Raw genomic sequence first — 16,687 nt, forward strand, 5'->3', positions numbered from 1 at the left:
ATAAAACAGGGTGTTGCATTTTTTTTGTCACACACTGTTTGTGCAGCAGTTTTTCAAACATTTTTTTTTGGGAAAAAATACACTTTATTGAATTGTAATGCGAAAAAAAAAAAAACATAATACATAAGTAAATACATACCAAACATGTTACGCTTTAAAACTGCGCACGCCCGTGCAACAGTGACAAAATGTAAATTTTACTATCCAGAGGCGATGCTTTAAAAGCCTTTACAGGTTACCACTTAAAGCGGGAGTTCACCCTAAAAATAACTTTTAACCTTAGATTGAGGCTCATTTTGTCAAGGGGAATCGGCTAGTATTTTTAAAATCGAAGCTGTACTTACCGTTTTAGAGAGCGATGTTCTCCGCCGTTTCCGGGTATGGTCTTCGGGAGCGGGCGTTCCTATTTGATTGACAGGCTTCCGACAGTCACATCCATCGCGTCACGAGTAGCCAAAAGAAGCCGAACGTCGGTGCGGCTCTATACGCGCCTGCGCAACGACGTTCGGCTACTTTCGGAAAATCGTGACGCGATAGATGCGACCGTCGGAAGCCTGTCAATCAAATAGGAACGCCCAGTGCCGCAGCCCATACCCGGAAGCGGCGGAGAAGATCGCTCTCTAAAAAGGTAAGTACAGCTTTGATTTTAAAAAAACTAGCCGATTCCCCTTCACCAAATGAGCCTCAATCTAAGGTTAAAAATTCATATTTCTGGGTGAACCTCCCGCTTTAAGAATTACAGCGGAGGCCTTGTACTAGAATTATCGTCATGATCTGACTTTGGCATTGATAACTCACAACCGCTGTTTATGAAGGACAGACACTTGTGGTTGTCTTTGCACGTAAGCATTGGAGGGGGGGGGGGGGGGGGGGGGCGACTTGAATTGTTTTTTTTTTTTTTTTTTTTTTAAAGCGATAGTGTAAAAAATAAGTCACCACTTTTATTGCCGTCACAGGGAATGTAAACATCACAGTGACAGCATTAGGTATGTGACCGATACCATTTATGGAGAGATCTGGGGTCCACAAGGACCCCAAAGCCATCCCCTCTGCCCTTAAAAGCATTTCATCACACAAGGATCGGTGAGATCAAATGCTTTTCATTTTTTTTAAATGGTGCCGTTTACATCCGGGTAAACCGGAAGGGATGCCAGGTCCTTGCTACCAGTTCCCTATATCGGTGGTCATCAACCCTGTCCTCAGGGCTAGGGTTGCCAACTCATCCCTTTAAAACAGAACACATGAATTACACAGGTTCTGAGGCTAATTTAATGCAAATAAGGCACCAAGTGAGTTTAATTACCTCCTTAATCAGCCACAGAACCTGTGTAATTAATATGTGTTCTGTTTTAAAGGGATGAGTTGGCAACCCTACTCGGGGCCCACTAACAGGCCAGATTTTATGTATTACCTTGGGGAGATGCAGACTAGAATACTGCAATCACTGAGCAGCAAATAATATCACCTGTGATGTACTTCAGTTATCTTGCAAACCTGGCCTGTTAGTGGGCTCTGAGGACAGGCTTGATGACCACTGCCCTATATCAGAGATGAACAAAGCAGTTTCCCGGTTTGGACGTCTCTATGATCAGCTGGTCGATCGGATGTCCCGGTGGAGCCTGATAAAGCTGAAGAAATAGGTGGGTGGGTCGGGTGGGTTGAGGAAATCCCCTCCTCCTGCTTGTGAAAGCACTTCAGCGGCCGTTTAGCCACTAGGATTGCTTTTAAAGAGCGCCAACCATTGGCTCTAAAAAATGAGATCGGGATGATGCCTCTTGAAGTCTAGCCATGTACAGGTACGTTGCTGGTCGGCAAGTGTTTAAAAGTGTGAGGATTAGGGATGAGCTCCGGCGTGTTCGCATAGAACACGTACGGAGCCCGCCAGGAAGACGGCACCCGCGCTGCGCTAATCACAGCCAGGGAGACATTTCCTGATGCTCCGCTGCAGAGATCGGGAAATGTCTGCCTGGCTGTGATTAGCGCAGCGCGGGTGCGACTTCCTGGTGGGCTCCGCACGTGTTCTATGCGAACACGCCGGAGCTCATCCTTAGTGAGGATGGATGAAACAAAGCCTGGCCTGTAGAGACAGTGAAGAATGCAGGAAATGGGAACAAATCAGCTGAAGGGTGACTGCCGGCAATATTCGTGACTAGTCCACTTTTCTGAGCAAAGCTTCACAGTACAGATCCACTTTAACAAAACTAATGCTGAAAGACAAATTTAACCGCACATCTGATTTCATCATCTAGATTGTATTTCACAGCAGTCAATATTACCAATGTGAATGGTATTTACACCCACGCATGCTGTCATCACAGGATACACTATGCATATTCTAGCAGATCAATTCATGCACATGAAGTTCTCAAATGATCAAAAAAGACAAAATGACAAATTGCCGGGAAAAATTATTGTTGGCAAAACAAAGACCTGAATGAAAACCCACACTATTTCACTCAGGAAGAAAGAAATTAATGACCTTCCTCCTATTACAGCTGGAAGGTAAAGCCATTTAGAAGGAGGTTAATAGTAAAAACAAAAAGTAGAAGCAAAAAAAACAAAACAAAATATTATATATATATATATATATATATATATATATATATATATATATATATATATATATATATATATATATATATATATATATATATATATATATATATATATATATATATATATATATATATATATATATATAATTTTTCTGGGTCATTATATACATTGCATGTGTGGATCCAATACATCCCCATTGCCTTACAAAGAAGGGTATTCATTGGTGTTTTTACCCCTGTGGAATAAGGCCACAGGCAGGAATAAAAACCAACAAAGAATATACAGCCCCCTCTTTCAATTATATATCAGACAGGAGGCTTCATATCTTGCATTAAACTTTCTTTTTAATGCTCATAGCAGAAAACCATAAACACTTATTTCTTTAATACAGAGAAAAAATCTTCATAGGACTACAATACCCAGCAGCCCCTGGGGTCCCTCCCCCCTGACACAGTCTCTATATAAAGGGCTGTCTGGGTCTCCTCCTCCTCTTTCTTTCTGCTCATGGCATAAGATAAGTACATCGTTTGTTATATTCTGACATTATCTTTTATTATCATTATCTTTTATATTGTGTAATGGATTAGTATTGCTAGTTGTCTTATGTAAATATATCTGGCTGGACTACCGCGCTGGCGCCGTTAGTCCAGCTCCTTTATCACACAGAATCTCTCACTGTCCTTGTCTCTTTCCCTGTCAGGCGCCATTTCCCTCCCTCACCCTCTCACCGCAATTCGCGGGCTTTGGTTTGTGGAGGGGCGCGGCCGAGAGACGCTGCTCCTCGGCACGCCTCCTTCCATTTGGCGTCCTATCAGAGCGAACGGCCGTAATCTCGCGAGACTACGGCCGTGATCTCGCGAGATTACGGACGTAGGAGCGAGGCGCGATTCCCTGCAACTCCGTCCACCTCAGAGCAACGGTCGGAAGGAGCAGGAGCGCGCTGAGGACTAGCTGCCCAAAATATTTTTTCTCCCTCTACTGCCGCAATACTCGGACCCAAGACCTCTACCACGGTCAGGTACCAGGGCAGATTGGGGGATCCTATCACCCGGACAGGGCAGTACTCAAACCTTACTGCTGCAGTGATCTTACTGCTGCAGTCTGCAGTCCCTAACTTTTACCACACTAACTGTCACTAGAGATTGCTTGTCAGTGATTTATCCCTGACAAATAAATTCCTATTAGTTCATAGATTAATTATACTATATATAATGGCTACAGAGGGTAATGGCTCGGGCAATGAGGTAGTGGAAATGGATGCATCGCATCTACTATCCACGAACCTGATACAGGAATTGATTGCCAAATCCATTCAAGCTGCTTTGTCGGCCAATACAGCTGGATCAACCTCAGTCCCATCCACTTCGGGGTACCCCCCGACTAAAGGCAAAGTGGCCCAAAAGCTCAAGCACTTGTCAGTGCAATTCGACTCCCCGGCAGGGGAAGTTTACAATGTGCCCCAAGCAGGATCCAATCCGACCTGCCACACCCCGCACGTTTCAGACCACATCCGACCCTTGGGCCCCAAGGAGATAAGCAAAGGGCATAGATCCGCCAGGCGGATTAAACCAGACTCATATGATACATCCGATGACGAGTCTGAAGTGTCTGACGAAGCCGAATCCTCTGACTCACTCATAGACGACGAGGAGGAGGCGGGGCTTACGGCGATCCACCATGACGCCAATGCTGAGATGTCACAAAACGCCATTGTAGACTCTCAAGGGCAAGCATTATTCAACCCGGACGAGATTTCTCACCCGCGCTCGGGGGATTGGACTCCACTCCCCCATGTGGCGCAGTATTTGGAACTATGGACCAGACGGTCCTTGGATAGGGTGAACCGCAACAAACTGCGGTCAGAATGCCCCAGACCACATGTGGCAAACAAAGTGGCTATCACCCCCGAGATAGATCCGGTTTTGCTCAAATATTTGACAAGATCCGGAAAATATGCAAAGAAAGGGATTGAAAGGTCCTTTAAAATTATCCAGGACCGTATACTAGATATACTTGGTCCCCTCACTAAAATTCTAAATTTGGGGGAACAGGCGGCCTCATCAGCCCAACCTGTAGACTTATCACAACTCAGGGGCTGGGCCCAGCGCGCTATATGCCTGCTGGGCACCGCTAATACAACTTGCTCGGTGGAGCGCCGCCGCTCCATCCTGATGAAGTTGGACCCGCAGCTCAGCCATCTGGCAGAAAATGAACCGGGACCTTCTGCAGGGGGTCTTCTCTTCGGAGATGACCTCATTAAAAATATAAATAAATTTGTGAGCCTCTTTTCGAGCCTGGACAAGGCACAATCATCATTGAGAAAATCCCAACCCGGCCGGGTTTTTGGGAAGGCCGGTAGAGGCAGAGGGCGATCTACCGGCCGCACTGCTCAGTACAGGCCCTACTCAAGACCGCCCAATCAGCAGTACACTCCTGCTCCACAGCCGTACACCCTGCCGATGGCTCAACCCGCACCCTTTTTCCCCCCACGGGGACGCCCCTGGAGGGGACGCGGAGGACGTGGATTTCCAAGGTCTAGGCCACCGACCGGTGAGTTTAATTCCTTCTGTCATTCCACACACACAGGTGGGGGGCAGACTGATGTATTTTTCCCACGCCTGGTCCAAGATCTCGACGGATACTTGGATCCTCTCAACGGTAACGGGTTATCGGATAGAGTTCTTGGCTCTCCCGACATTAAACGTAATGCCCCATCCTATCCATTTTTCGGCCCAAAACATAGAACTGATCGACGAGGAACTCAGAGAGCTCCTGTCCAAGGGAGCGGTTCAGGAGGTAGACCCCCTCTCCCCCGGTTTCATCAGCAACATCTTCCTGGTGAAGAAGAAAGACGGCGGCCATCGCCCCGTCATAAATCTGAGAGATCTCAACCAGCATGTGGCATACCGCCATTTCAAGATGGAAGGTATCCACCTGTTACGCGATCTCCTATGGCCAGGAGACTGGTTGATAAAAATAGATTTGAAAGACGCGTACCTCACGGTTCCTATGCACAGCGAATCTCAATCATTCCTAAAATTTCAGTGGCGGGACCGGATGTGGCAGTTCACCTGCCTCCCATTCGGCTTGTCATCAGCCCCATGGTGTTTCACCAAACTCCTCAAACCGGTAATAGCCGCTCTGAGGAGCAGAGGTGTGCGCCTAATAATCTACCTGGACGACATGCTGATCATGGCTCGATCCAGAACGCTAGCCTATCTACACAGCCAATGGGCGGTGTCCCTGTTGGAGGAACTCGGTTTCCTCATCAACTTCAAGAAATCAGTACTGGAACCCTCTCAAGAGATGGAATTCCTGGGGTTTCTGGTGGACACCAAACAAGCTCTTCTACTGTTACCGAAAGCGAAACTGGCTCTGATTCGCAAAGAAATCAGGGCCACGTTACGCAAAGGTCGGGTCTCCCTTCGTTTGCTGGCTCGCATAGTAGGCCTCCTATCGGCCTCTATCCAGGCCATTTTCCCGGCACCTTTACATTATCGTGCTTTACAAAGGCTAAAAACTCTCCACTTGCAACAAGGGCTACGATACGCGGACGAAGTCCCGTTAAGCCCGGATGCCATAGAGGAATTACAATGGTGGCTTCGCCACGCCATAGAGTGGAACGGCAGGACTATTTTCAACTCCTACCCGGAGGTGATCATAGAATCAGACGCGAGTCGCCAGGGCTGGAGTGCCCGGTGCGGCCAGATCACCACCGGAGGGAAATGGTCCGTGGAGGAAACACGCCTCCACATCAATGCCTTGGAACTTTTGGCAGCATACTTCGCGGTCAAAAGTTTTCTCCCTCATACTTCCAACAAATGCGTACTCTTACGCATGGACAATATTGCAGCAGTGCAATATGTCAATCGCTTAGGAGGCACAAAATCCAAAATCCTGGCGGATATTGCATCCGACTTTTGGCAGTTCTGCCTCTCCATCAATACCACCCCTATGGCAGAATACCTGCCCGGGATTTCCAACACCGTTGCAGACTGGAATTCACGCTACCTTACGGATTCCAGCGACTGGACGCTGGATCGTACGGTCTTCCTGTCACTGCAGTCTCTGTGGGGCCCTCTGCAGACGGACCTCTTTGCCTCTCGTCTCAACCGGCAACTACCCCGCTTTTACAGCTGGAGACCGGACCCAGAGGCATTGGCAGTCGATGCGTTCCGACAACTTTGGACGCGGGGGACACACTATGCGTTTCCCCCGTTCAACATGCTCACCAGGACGCTTCTTCAGGTAGCGACCCAGGTGGCGACGGTTGTGTTGATCACACCATGGTGGCCGACGCAACCGTGGTTTCCTCTCCTTCTAGGGATGTCGATCGACTTTCCCCGATTAATCCCGTTCACACCTCATCTCCTATCGAACGCAACCCTAGGCTGTCATCCTCTGTTGAGAGACGGCAACCTTACCCTTCTAGCGTGGTTGATCTCAGGTTCGGAATCCCTGATAACACGTTTTCACAATCAGCTAGAGACCTCCTCGCCTTGGCCTGGGCCCCAGGGACTAGGTCGGCGTACAGATCGGCCTGGACCCTGTGGGTGCGTTGGTGTGATCAACGGCAAATTGATGCCGTTCATGCACCTGTACCAGATATAGTGAATTATTTAGCAGACGCGTATGAGGCGGGCAAGTCTTATAGCTCATTAAATGTTTACAGATCTGCCATCTCGGCCTACCACTGTCCGGTGGAAGCTTCACCGGTGGGTAAACACCCGCTGATCTGCAGACTTCTACGGGGGGTAAAATATAACCGCCCCCCCGACCTAGATATCAATCCACATGGGATGTCTCCCAGGTGCTGCGGCTCTTCACATCTTGGGGGGAAAATGATACCCTCTCATTGAAGAACCTTTCTATCAAGCTTTCTACCCTTTTATGCCTTATATCCATAAAACGGGTCTCAGATGTTAGAGCATTGGACATCTCCCGGCGTCAATTCTCGCCGGAGGGTGTACGGTTCTCTGTGGTTCGCCGTACGAAAACAGGGATCCATACAGTGTTCTATCCCTTTTTCCCTGACCATCCACACATCTGCGTGGTTCGGTGTTTGCAGCAATATGAATCTCGAACTGCGAACCTAAAGGTCACCAAACCTGAATCAACTTCTGGTTTCATATGTGAAACCACACCTCCCAGTTTCCCCGGCTTCATTGGCCAGGTGGGTGAGATCGGCCATGGATATGGCCGGAATCGACACCTCGCTTTTCGGAGCTCACTCCACCAGGGGTGCCATGGCTACCAAAGTAGTCACTTCGGGGGGTTCCCTCTCGGACCTCCTACTAGCGGCGGACTGGTCATCAGAAACGACGTTTAGACAGTATTATTTCAGACCTACTAACCATGTCTCTTCCTCAATACTTTAGATATATTGCATGTATTATATTATGGTGATAGCTTTAAACATGCAAGATATGAAGCCTCCTGTCTGATATATAATTCGGGATTTTCCTAGTTAACATGACGGAAAATCTGAGTTATATGATGACAGGAGGCGAGTATCTTCCCACCCTTCCCACCCTATCATAATATGTTTTCTCTTTCAGGCTATTGATGGGTGGAGTCTACGCCTATGCGGACGTTAAGAAAACACTCCGAAGTTCACGTATGACGGTTTTCTGTTTTTTGTTCCAGTTGAACACAGTTCAGATCGCATATCCATCACCCAGGTGATGTTCGCTACTACGGCCCGGTTGGCCCTGTTTTCCAAAGTTGATGGAGCTTCCTCGATACCAACTGAACGAGATCCTCAAGGATAGACTTACGTGATGTTCCGTGACTACCCAGGATCGCATAAAGAAAGAGGAGGAGGAGACCCAGACAGCCCTTTATATAGAGACTGTGTCAGGGGGGAGGGACCCCAGGGGCTGCTGGGTATTGTAGTCCTATGAAGATTTTTTCTCTGTATTAAAGAAATAAGTGTTTATGGTTTTCTGCTATGAGCATTAAAAAGAAAGTTTAATGCAAGATACTCGCCTCCTGTCATCATATAACTCAGATTTTCCGTCATGTTAACTAGGAAAATCCCGAATTTTATCTCAAAACTTGCAAAAAGTGACCTGTGACATGGAAGGACAAGAACTTCTTTCAAGACAGCTCCTCTGTTACTGAGGTGGTCAGAACAACTTCTAAAAGATGCACAGAGAGCATAGACACGTGGCCTGCATTTGGATAAGTTCTGTCACATGCAGTCCGCGACGGCGTCCGGCAACAAGGCTCCCAGTCCGCGACGGCGTCCGGCAACAAGGCTCCCAGTCCGCGACGGCGTCCGGCAACAAGGCTCCCAGTCCGCGACGGCGTCCGGCAACAAGGCTCCCAGTCCGCGACGGCGTCCGGCAACAAGGCTCCCAGTCCGCGACGGCGTCCGGCAACAAGGCTCCCAGTCCGCGACGGCGTCCGGCAACAAGGCTCCCAGTCCGCGACGGCGTCCGGCAACAAGGCTCCCAGTCCGCGACGGCGTCCGGCAACAAGGCTCCCAGTCCGCGACGGCGTCCGGCAACAAGGCTCCCAGTCCGCGACGGCGTCCTGCAACAAGGCTCCCAGTCCGCGCCTGCGTCCTGCAACAAGGCTCCCAGTCCGCGCCTGCGTCCTGCAACAAGGCTCCCAGTCCGCGGCTGCGTCTCGCAACAAGGCTCCCAAGTCCACGACTGCGTCTCGCAACAAGGCTCCCAAGTCCACGACTGCGTCTCGCAACAAGGCTCCCAAGTCCACGACTGCGTCTCGCAACAAGGCTCCCAAGTCCACGACTGCGTCTCGCAACAAGGCTCCCAAGTCCACGACTGCGTCTCGCAACAAGGCTCCCAGTCCGCGCCCACGTCCTGCAACAAGGCTCCCAGTCCGCGCCCGCGTCCTGCAACAAGGCTCCCAGTCCGCGCCCGCGTCCTGCAACAAGGCTCCCAGTCCGCGCCCGCGTCCTGCAACAAGGCTCCCAGTCCGCGCCTGCGTCCTGCAACAAGGCTCCCAGTCCGCGCCCGCGTCCTGCAACAAGGCTCCCAGTCCGCGCCCGCGTCCTGCAACAAGGCTCCCAGTCCGCGACTGCGTCCTGCAACAAGGCTCCCAGTCCGCGCCCGCAACAAGGCTCCCAGTCCGCGACTGCGCCCGGCAACAAGTCTCCCAGTCCGCGACTGCGCCCGGCAACAAGGCTCCCAGTAAGTTCTGTAGCACAACTATCTGTTTAGAATTAACCTAAAGAACAAATTCTACCAGCACAAAATAGCCAGATTCCTAACAGGACCTCCACCATGAAGCAGAAGGCCATAACATTGCTACAGACATTATACAGTGCATTACATATTGTACATTCCCATCAGCCCCTGTCCTCAAAGAGCTTACAATCCAAGGTCCCTAATCCAAGCATCTATATGAAAAGACTGCATCACCACAAAGACCAAAACACATACATGGACAACAAAGGGAATAAAATAAAATAAAAACACAAGAAGGAACACATCACTTTACCTGATTCTAAACACCGTCAACAAGTGGTTTAAGGCATTAAACAGCGCTCCCAGCATGCCTCCTGCCAAGAAAGGATAAAGAGAGGCATAATGAGAAAAGTATATGAACATTTGAGATAGAGATAGAGAGAGAGAGAGCTAGATAGAAATAGAGAGCTAGATAGAAATAGAGAGCTAGATAGAGAGAGAGAGAGAGCTAGATAGAGAGAGAGAGAGCTAGATAGAGAGAGAGAGCTAGATAGAGAGAGAGAGCTAGATAGAGAGAGAGCTAGATAGAGAGAGAGCTAGATAGAGAGAGAGCTAGATAGAGAGAGAGCTAGATAGAGAGAGAGCTAGATAGAGAGAGAGCTAGATAGAGAGAGAGCTAGATAGATAGATAGATAGATAGATAGATAGATAGATAGATAGATAGATAGATAGATAGATAGATAGATAGATAGATAGATAGATAGATAGATAGATAGATAGAGGAGAGAGAGAGATGGAGAGAGCTAGATAGAGACAGAAATATATGTCATAATAAATGTAATTGTGCTTCATATGCCGGTTTAAATACACTGGTATTCTGATATGGAAATGAAAACAATTGTTGCATAATTAACAAAATCTTTCACCTTAATTAAGTATTAAAGTGTCTTCCTTACCTATTGCTCCCATACAAATAAAGATTGGAAGTTCAAAGTACTTGTAGCTGTTTTCCTGCCAATCAACAAACACAACAACAGATGAGAAAAGGATCATGCTAGCTCTTTTAAAGCATACAGTCACCTTGAAAAAGATCTTTCAGCGTTTCTCCAAGTTATTGTCAACAAAACGGAAATAAAAGGGACTCTTCCAGTAAGGACATCCTACTTCCCAGTGATAACCAGAGAAAGAGGGGGAAGAAATCTACCTCACCCTAGAGATCTGATCTCACTTCCTGTTGTATCTCTGGGAGAGGAAGTGAAGAGAAATCTCCCCACTAAGACACAGGCACAAAAAAACCGAACCTTCAGAAATCCTTTAAAAAAGCCTATAGCCAGTTCAAAAATTAAGTACCAAGCTCACAACTGCTGGTGCAACTGTAAGCTTGCTTTACCTCTTAAACACAGGATTTTTTTTTTTTTTAACATAGCCTGAAAGAAAAGATTAAAAACAACCTGCACTGTGAATTATGTGCCAAAAAAAAAAAAAAAAGGGTAGTCAAAGATAAATGACTAGTCACCAGTTTTGACTGTGGCCTCCCTCATCTTGCCACACCTTGTTCTGCACTGTGCTTCTGTGTGGAGGTGGGCATCTTGGTAGAGGAGCGGGGCTTTGCTTCCTTATATTAGATATTGCCCCGGGTGACTAATGAAGGAGAATTAAAAAAAATAAAATAAAAAATAAAGCAGGTGGCGTTTATGAAAGCGCCCCCATCAGGGTTTACTTCCTCTTTACCTTCAGTGCTCAAGGCGCCCCAACAGGTCATGTTTTCAGGATTTCCCTCAGGTGAAACAGCTGTGGTAGTTACTAAGGCTGGGTTCACACTATACTACACGACAGCAGTACAACTTTCATCCTACTTTGCTCCAGGGCTGTGGAGTCGGTAGATAAATGTTCCGACTCCTCCTCCTCAGTTTTATGTACTTCCGACTCCGACTCCTCTGTATTAATATGCAAATGTATTTTATACATTCCTTGAGGGAAAGAAACGCAACCTACCACAGGACTACTGGCTGGGAAGCCAACAGTCTACTGTATTGCACAGTTTAAGCAAAAGACAAACACAATGAAAACAATCAAGTGGCTGGATAGTAGCAGCAGGCATAAACATCAGGAACAGGATCTTTACCAGTTCAAAAATACAAACCACATTATTTGGTTGTTTTAGAACAAAAACAAAGCTTATCTATAATGAACCAAAAACAAAAGCTGTAAAACCTAGAAATGGTTTATATTAATCTTGAAATGTAGTTATAGGCTTAGCAAATGCAAATCAATTCAATGTAGAGTTCTAAGGAAGAGAATTGCCTCTGCCAGATCCTCTTTCATAGAGGCTCTTAAGTCAGACTTTATTATTTTTAGGGCTGAAAATAATCTTTCGACACTGACTTGGGTGGGTGGCATTGCAGTAACTATTCTGGCCACATCACTAACGATCTCTGGATAAACAAGGATGGTTTCTTCAACAGTAAGTTTTGATGAGCGATCATACTTTTCAACTTCTTTTAGTGCTTTATAAAACTCCTGTTGGAATTTTTTTATTTGGACTCTTACTGGTTCTCTAACATGCGTTCCCTGTAAAAGCAGAACACAACACTATGGAAAGTATAAGTATTGCTGCTCCTAATTGTGCGTTGCGTGCCATATAGTGAAGCACATGAAAAGCATGCTTCTTCACGGTCACTTAACGTGTTTGTTTTGTGGTTACGTGAGGCACTGCATGCATTGGTCTTTATTCTTACAGTATATAATTATTAATTATATTAATTATAACTTTTTGTGAATTGGGACATTTAAACTTGCTTTTTTTTTTTTTTATTCCAATCTAAATTTAGTAGGAGTCGGAGTCGGTGCATTGTTTGCCGACTCCGACTCCAGGTACCCAAAATTTCCCCCGACTCCGACTCCTCAACTCCGACTCCACAGCCCTGCTTTGCTCTGCGACATCTGTCCTACATTGGTCCTACATTCATCCGACTTTCATGAACAGGATACTACTTTGATCCGACTTTGTGATAGTCTGACTTGTTCTTTGACCAATCAAAACAATCCCCGAGTGAGATAAATTCCTTTTACTGCTGCTGTAATCACATGTCCGATGTCAAAAGTCTGATGGTAAGGACAAGGCTCCTACTTTGGTCCGACTTCAATGAATTTCAATGGGCTGAAGTAGGATCAATGTCGGACCAAAGTAGTACAGGGAGCATTTTCAAAGTCAGACCGACTTGTGTCGGACCCGTTAAGACGTCTCTCATAGGAAAACATTGATTTTCACACGTCATGCGACATGAGCTCCCAATGTCGGAGCGTTTGTCGGACAAGTGTGAACCCAGCCTGAGGCAGTGAAACTGATAAAATCACCTGTGCAAAATAATGGAAAGCCTGAAAACACGACCTGTTGGTGCGCCTTGGGGACTGGAGTTGAGAAACACTGCCTTAGATGACCTCACACTGCAGATATACAGTTATGAGGCTACAAAACAGAAGTGATAAAAAGGTGAATGTGTACCTCTGCGCTACCTCTATACAAAATTAATGATCCAACTGTGATGTGTCCAAATAAAGTAAATTAAATGTAATTGGATAAAGTGAATAAATTAAAAAGAACAGAAGTGCGCTGCGAATCACATGCGATGTCTGGCGTCGCAGCAGAGGGAACCGGGCCTTAATCCACTGCTATATGCAAATAGTGGTGGGAAGGGGAATTATATTGGAATTACTGGATTTTCTTTCCTGGGACACACAGACACACACACACACACACACACACACACACACACAGAGAACACTACTGTGGAAAGGTTTTCATTTAACAGCACTCAGGAGTTCAAGCATGCCCAAAAGCAACAATTCATTCTGTGGTCATGCATATCATTCCAAACCCTCATAGGCTTCCATTTTACTTCAGAGGGGTGGGGGTGGGGGAGGTGAGCCATGAGACCATTAGGACATGTCATTAAGATCATGAGACTCGCCCCTGACTTTCTCACAAAGAGATTTTAGAGAGATAAAAGAATTGTGGCATTTCTCTCTATAATTTACTAACCTCATTATGTCACATGCAGAAGTAATTGTTCATGTAGTGGAAGGAAGAACAAAGATCTGTGTGTCTTCGTTTGAGGGGAAAACACAAACACACACACACACACACACACAGGATTCTCTGAGCTCCCCAATCCCTGCATCACAACTCGCATCCGAGAAGAGAAGTTTGCTCCCAATACCTGTCTGTAAATCTGACATCGTGTTGTCACCCTTTCCTGTACACAACTGGCGCCTGTCAGATTCCCCAAATTGTCAAATGAAAGATGCCGGGCGGCTTCCTTAGGTAACCCTTGGGGGGACTGGGGTTCTGGTATCTTTTCTTTTTTTTTTCCTCAGGGTCCAAGGGGGGGTTTGGGTTGGTCTGGGTTCTTGTGTTTTTTCCCCCCTGATATTGTACTGTGCTTAGGGAAACTGCCCTGTTCTCAGCTCTTGGGATGCTCCTGATTTTTGTACCTCACTGTACCTGCATTTATATGCGATGATGTAACCTTGCTTTGTTCTCTCAATAAAACATCTCTGTTAAAAAAAGATGCCGGGCGGGAGGCAACAGTGATTTTCAGCCAGTTGCTCGCCCCCTCCTTTAAGATTGTAATTTCAATGAGCAGGGGTCTCCCATTCCTTATATTGAACTGTATTGTACAGTAAAACCTTGGTTTGAGAGTGTTTTGCAAAACAAGCTATTTTTTTTTTATATAAATTTGTCTTGATATACAAGCGATGTCTTGATATAAGAGTTGCGTTACGTCACAACTGAGTACAAAAAGAGAAGAGAGGAGCCTCTAAGTGTAGCAATATGGTTACATTTAATGAAGGTACAACATTTAGCAACTTATTGCTACACTTAGAGGCGCCTCTCTTCTCTTTTATACTCTGTAACTCCTGCTGGATTTTGCTTCTTGTCCCCTTGTGGAGGCTTCCATTTGTGGACATTTTATTACACAACTTATCACATTGCTGTAATCTTTTTATATGGACTATAAACTGAAGGACCTATGAATAAATGATTGTGGAACGAATCATTTGAGTTTCCATGATTTCTTATGGAGAAATTTGCTTTGATATACAAGTACTTTGGATTACAAGCATGTTTCTGGACTGAATTATGCTCGCAATCCAAGGTTTTACTGTATTGTATTTGTACTGTCCCCCCTTTTTATTGTAAAGTGCTGTGTAAACTGGTGGTGGTATATAAATCCTGTAAAATAATAATAATAAATCAGTAGAGTTGATAAGTCACACACTGACTTTTTAGATCTTACACAAAAGATTTAGGCCTAATGAGTGTAGCATTTTGTATTTTTTTCCGGCGTTTTGTCGTGCGTATTAACACGTATTCGCGCGTTTGCATACAGCGTTGTCCGACGTTTTTGAACTTCGTCGTTTTTTTTTTTAGCCAATAGGAAAAATGCTCATCTCTTTCATCACTTGTTGCTAAGTTTGTAGATTTATTTTATCTTCTTCCTGGGTGAATATTCTATTTCACAGAACAGATCAAAGCGACGAAAAGCTTGTTGTCGCGCTAGACGCTTGAATCAAGTGTTTCCATTAGTTTCTATGGGAATACAAACGTTTAAAAATGCCCAAATCAGCCCGATTCGTGCGACAAAAAAAAGGGTCCACAACTTGTTTGAGCTTCAGGCGTTCGGCTTCAGACGTTTTGGAGTGGAGATGTGAACCATCTCCATAGAGAATAATGGATTTTTTCCCCCCTCTAATGTTTTATAGCTTCAGGCTACAAAACGCTCAGGTGTGAATGCAGCCTAAACATAAATGACTGTAAGAAGGTACCGCAGAGTCATTTAGCCAGGCTGGCAACTACAGACCCACCATATAGGCAAAAAAAACAAAAAAACACAAGGGCCAGACTCACATCTGTATCAAATCTTCCGAAGTTTATGAGACCAGGGTTGCTCAGGTCGCCCGGTTTGCGGTTGTAAATGCTGAGGACAAAGTTCAGCGTGAAGGTGGAGATCATAGATGCAAAGAACTGTGAAAGAAGGGGAAAAAAACATAAATCATACAAAATAGAAAAACTTTGTCAATGGGTAAAACAGCTCAACTTGACATTTTGATGCTCCAGATGAGGAAGACGAAGGAAGATGGAGGATACAAATGAGGATGAAATTGGCCAGAAAACGAGAAACAGTTGTACCTGGAACAACCATGCAGTCATCCCGTCATTCATACTGGATAAGGTATTACATGGCTCAACACAGACTGAATCGGTTCTTAACTGGGACCTTTAGCTGGGCCCCTGCAAGTCAATACCATAAGGTGCAAATATGCACCACACATTATGACAAAACGTACCTTTCAGATATTTGTTATTCGTTTTCTCGGAATTTGGAAATTCGAAATGTTGATCTTTTTGAATTCTCGGATTTTCAAATTTCGAAAATACCAAATTTTTGGAAATCTAACAATGCCACGTACACACAAGCGGTTTTCCCCGTTGGGGGGGGGGGGGGGGAATAAAAAGATGGGTTTCCCCATGGAATTCCGCTCAAGCTTGTCTTGAGTACACAGGGTCACACCAAATTCCGACGTACAACACTAAGACGAGCCAAGAAAATTTAAAGCGGGAGCTCACCCGAATTTTTTTTTTTTAACATTAGATTGAGGCTCATTTTGTGAAGGGGAATCGGGTAGTTTTTTTTAAAATCGAAGCCGTACTTACCGTTTTAGAGAGCGATCTTCTCCGCCGCTTCCGGGTATGGTCTTCGGGACTGGGCGTTCCCATTTGATTGACAGGCTTCCGACGGTCGCATACATCGCGTCAAGAGTAGCCGAAAGAAGCCGAACGTCGGTGCGGCTCTATACGGCGCCTGCGCACCGACGTTCGGCTACTTTCGGAAAATCAAAGCAAACATCACACCAACAGTTGCAACCTTCGGCTCACTCCCTCGTGTGTTCAAGTATGGATTCCTATCCAC

At 46.0% G+C, this 16,687-nt stretch overlaps 1 protein-coding gene across 1 annotated transcript in view; it reads right to left on the reverse strand.

Annotated features, from left to right (window-relative positions):
* The window catches only part of CLCN7 (chloride voltage-gated channel 7), a 76,487-nt gene that overhangs the window by 16,541 nt on the left and 43,259 nt on the right, over nt 1-16,687 (reverse strand). Inside the window, exons 12-14 of the mRNA XM_040356386.1 lie at nt 15,625-15,741; nt 10,670-10,724; nt 10,027-10,087 (exon numbers count right to left, since the gene is read on the reverse strand). Coding sequence (XP_040212320.1) covers nt 10,027-10,087; nt 10,670-10,724; nt 15,625-15,741 — 233 coding nt within the window. The remainder of the gene's footprint in view (nt 1-10,026; nt 10,088-10,669; nt 10,725-15,624; nt 15,742-16,687) is intronic.

The sequence above is a fragment of the Rana temporaria genome, chromosome 6 (genome assembly GCF_905171775.1).
Source record: "Rana temporaria chromosome 6, aRanTem1.1, whole genome shotgun sequence".
NCBI lineage: Eukaryota > Metazoa > Chordata > Amphibia > Anura > Ranidae > Rana > Rana temporaria.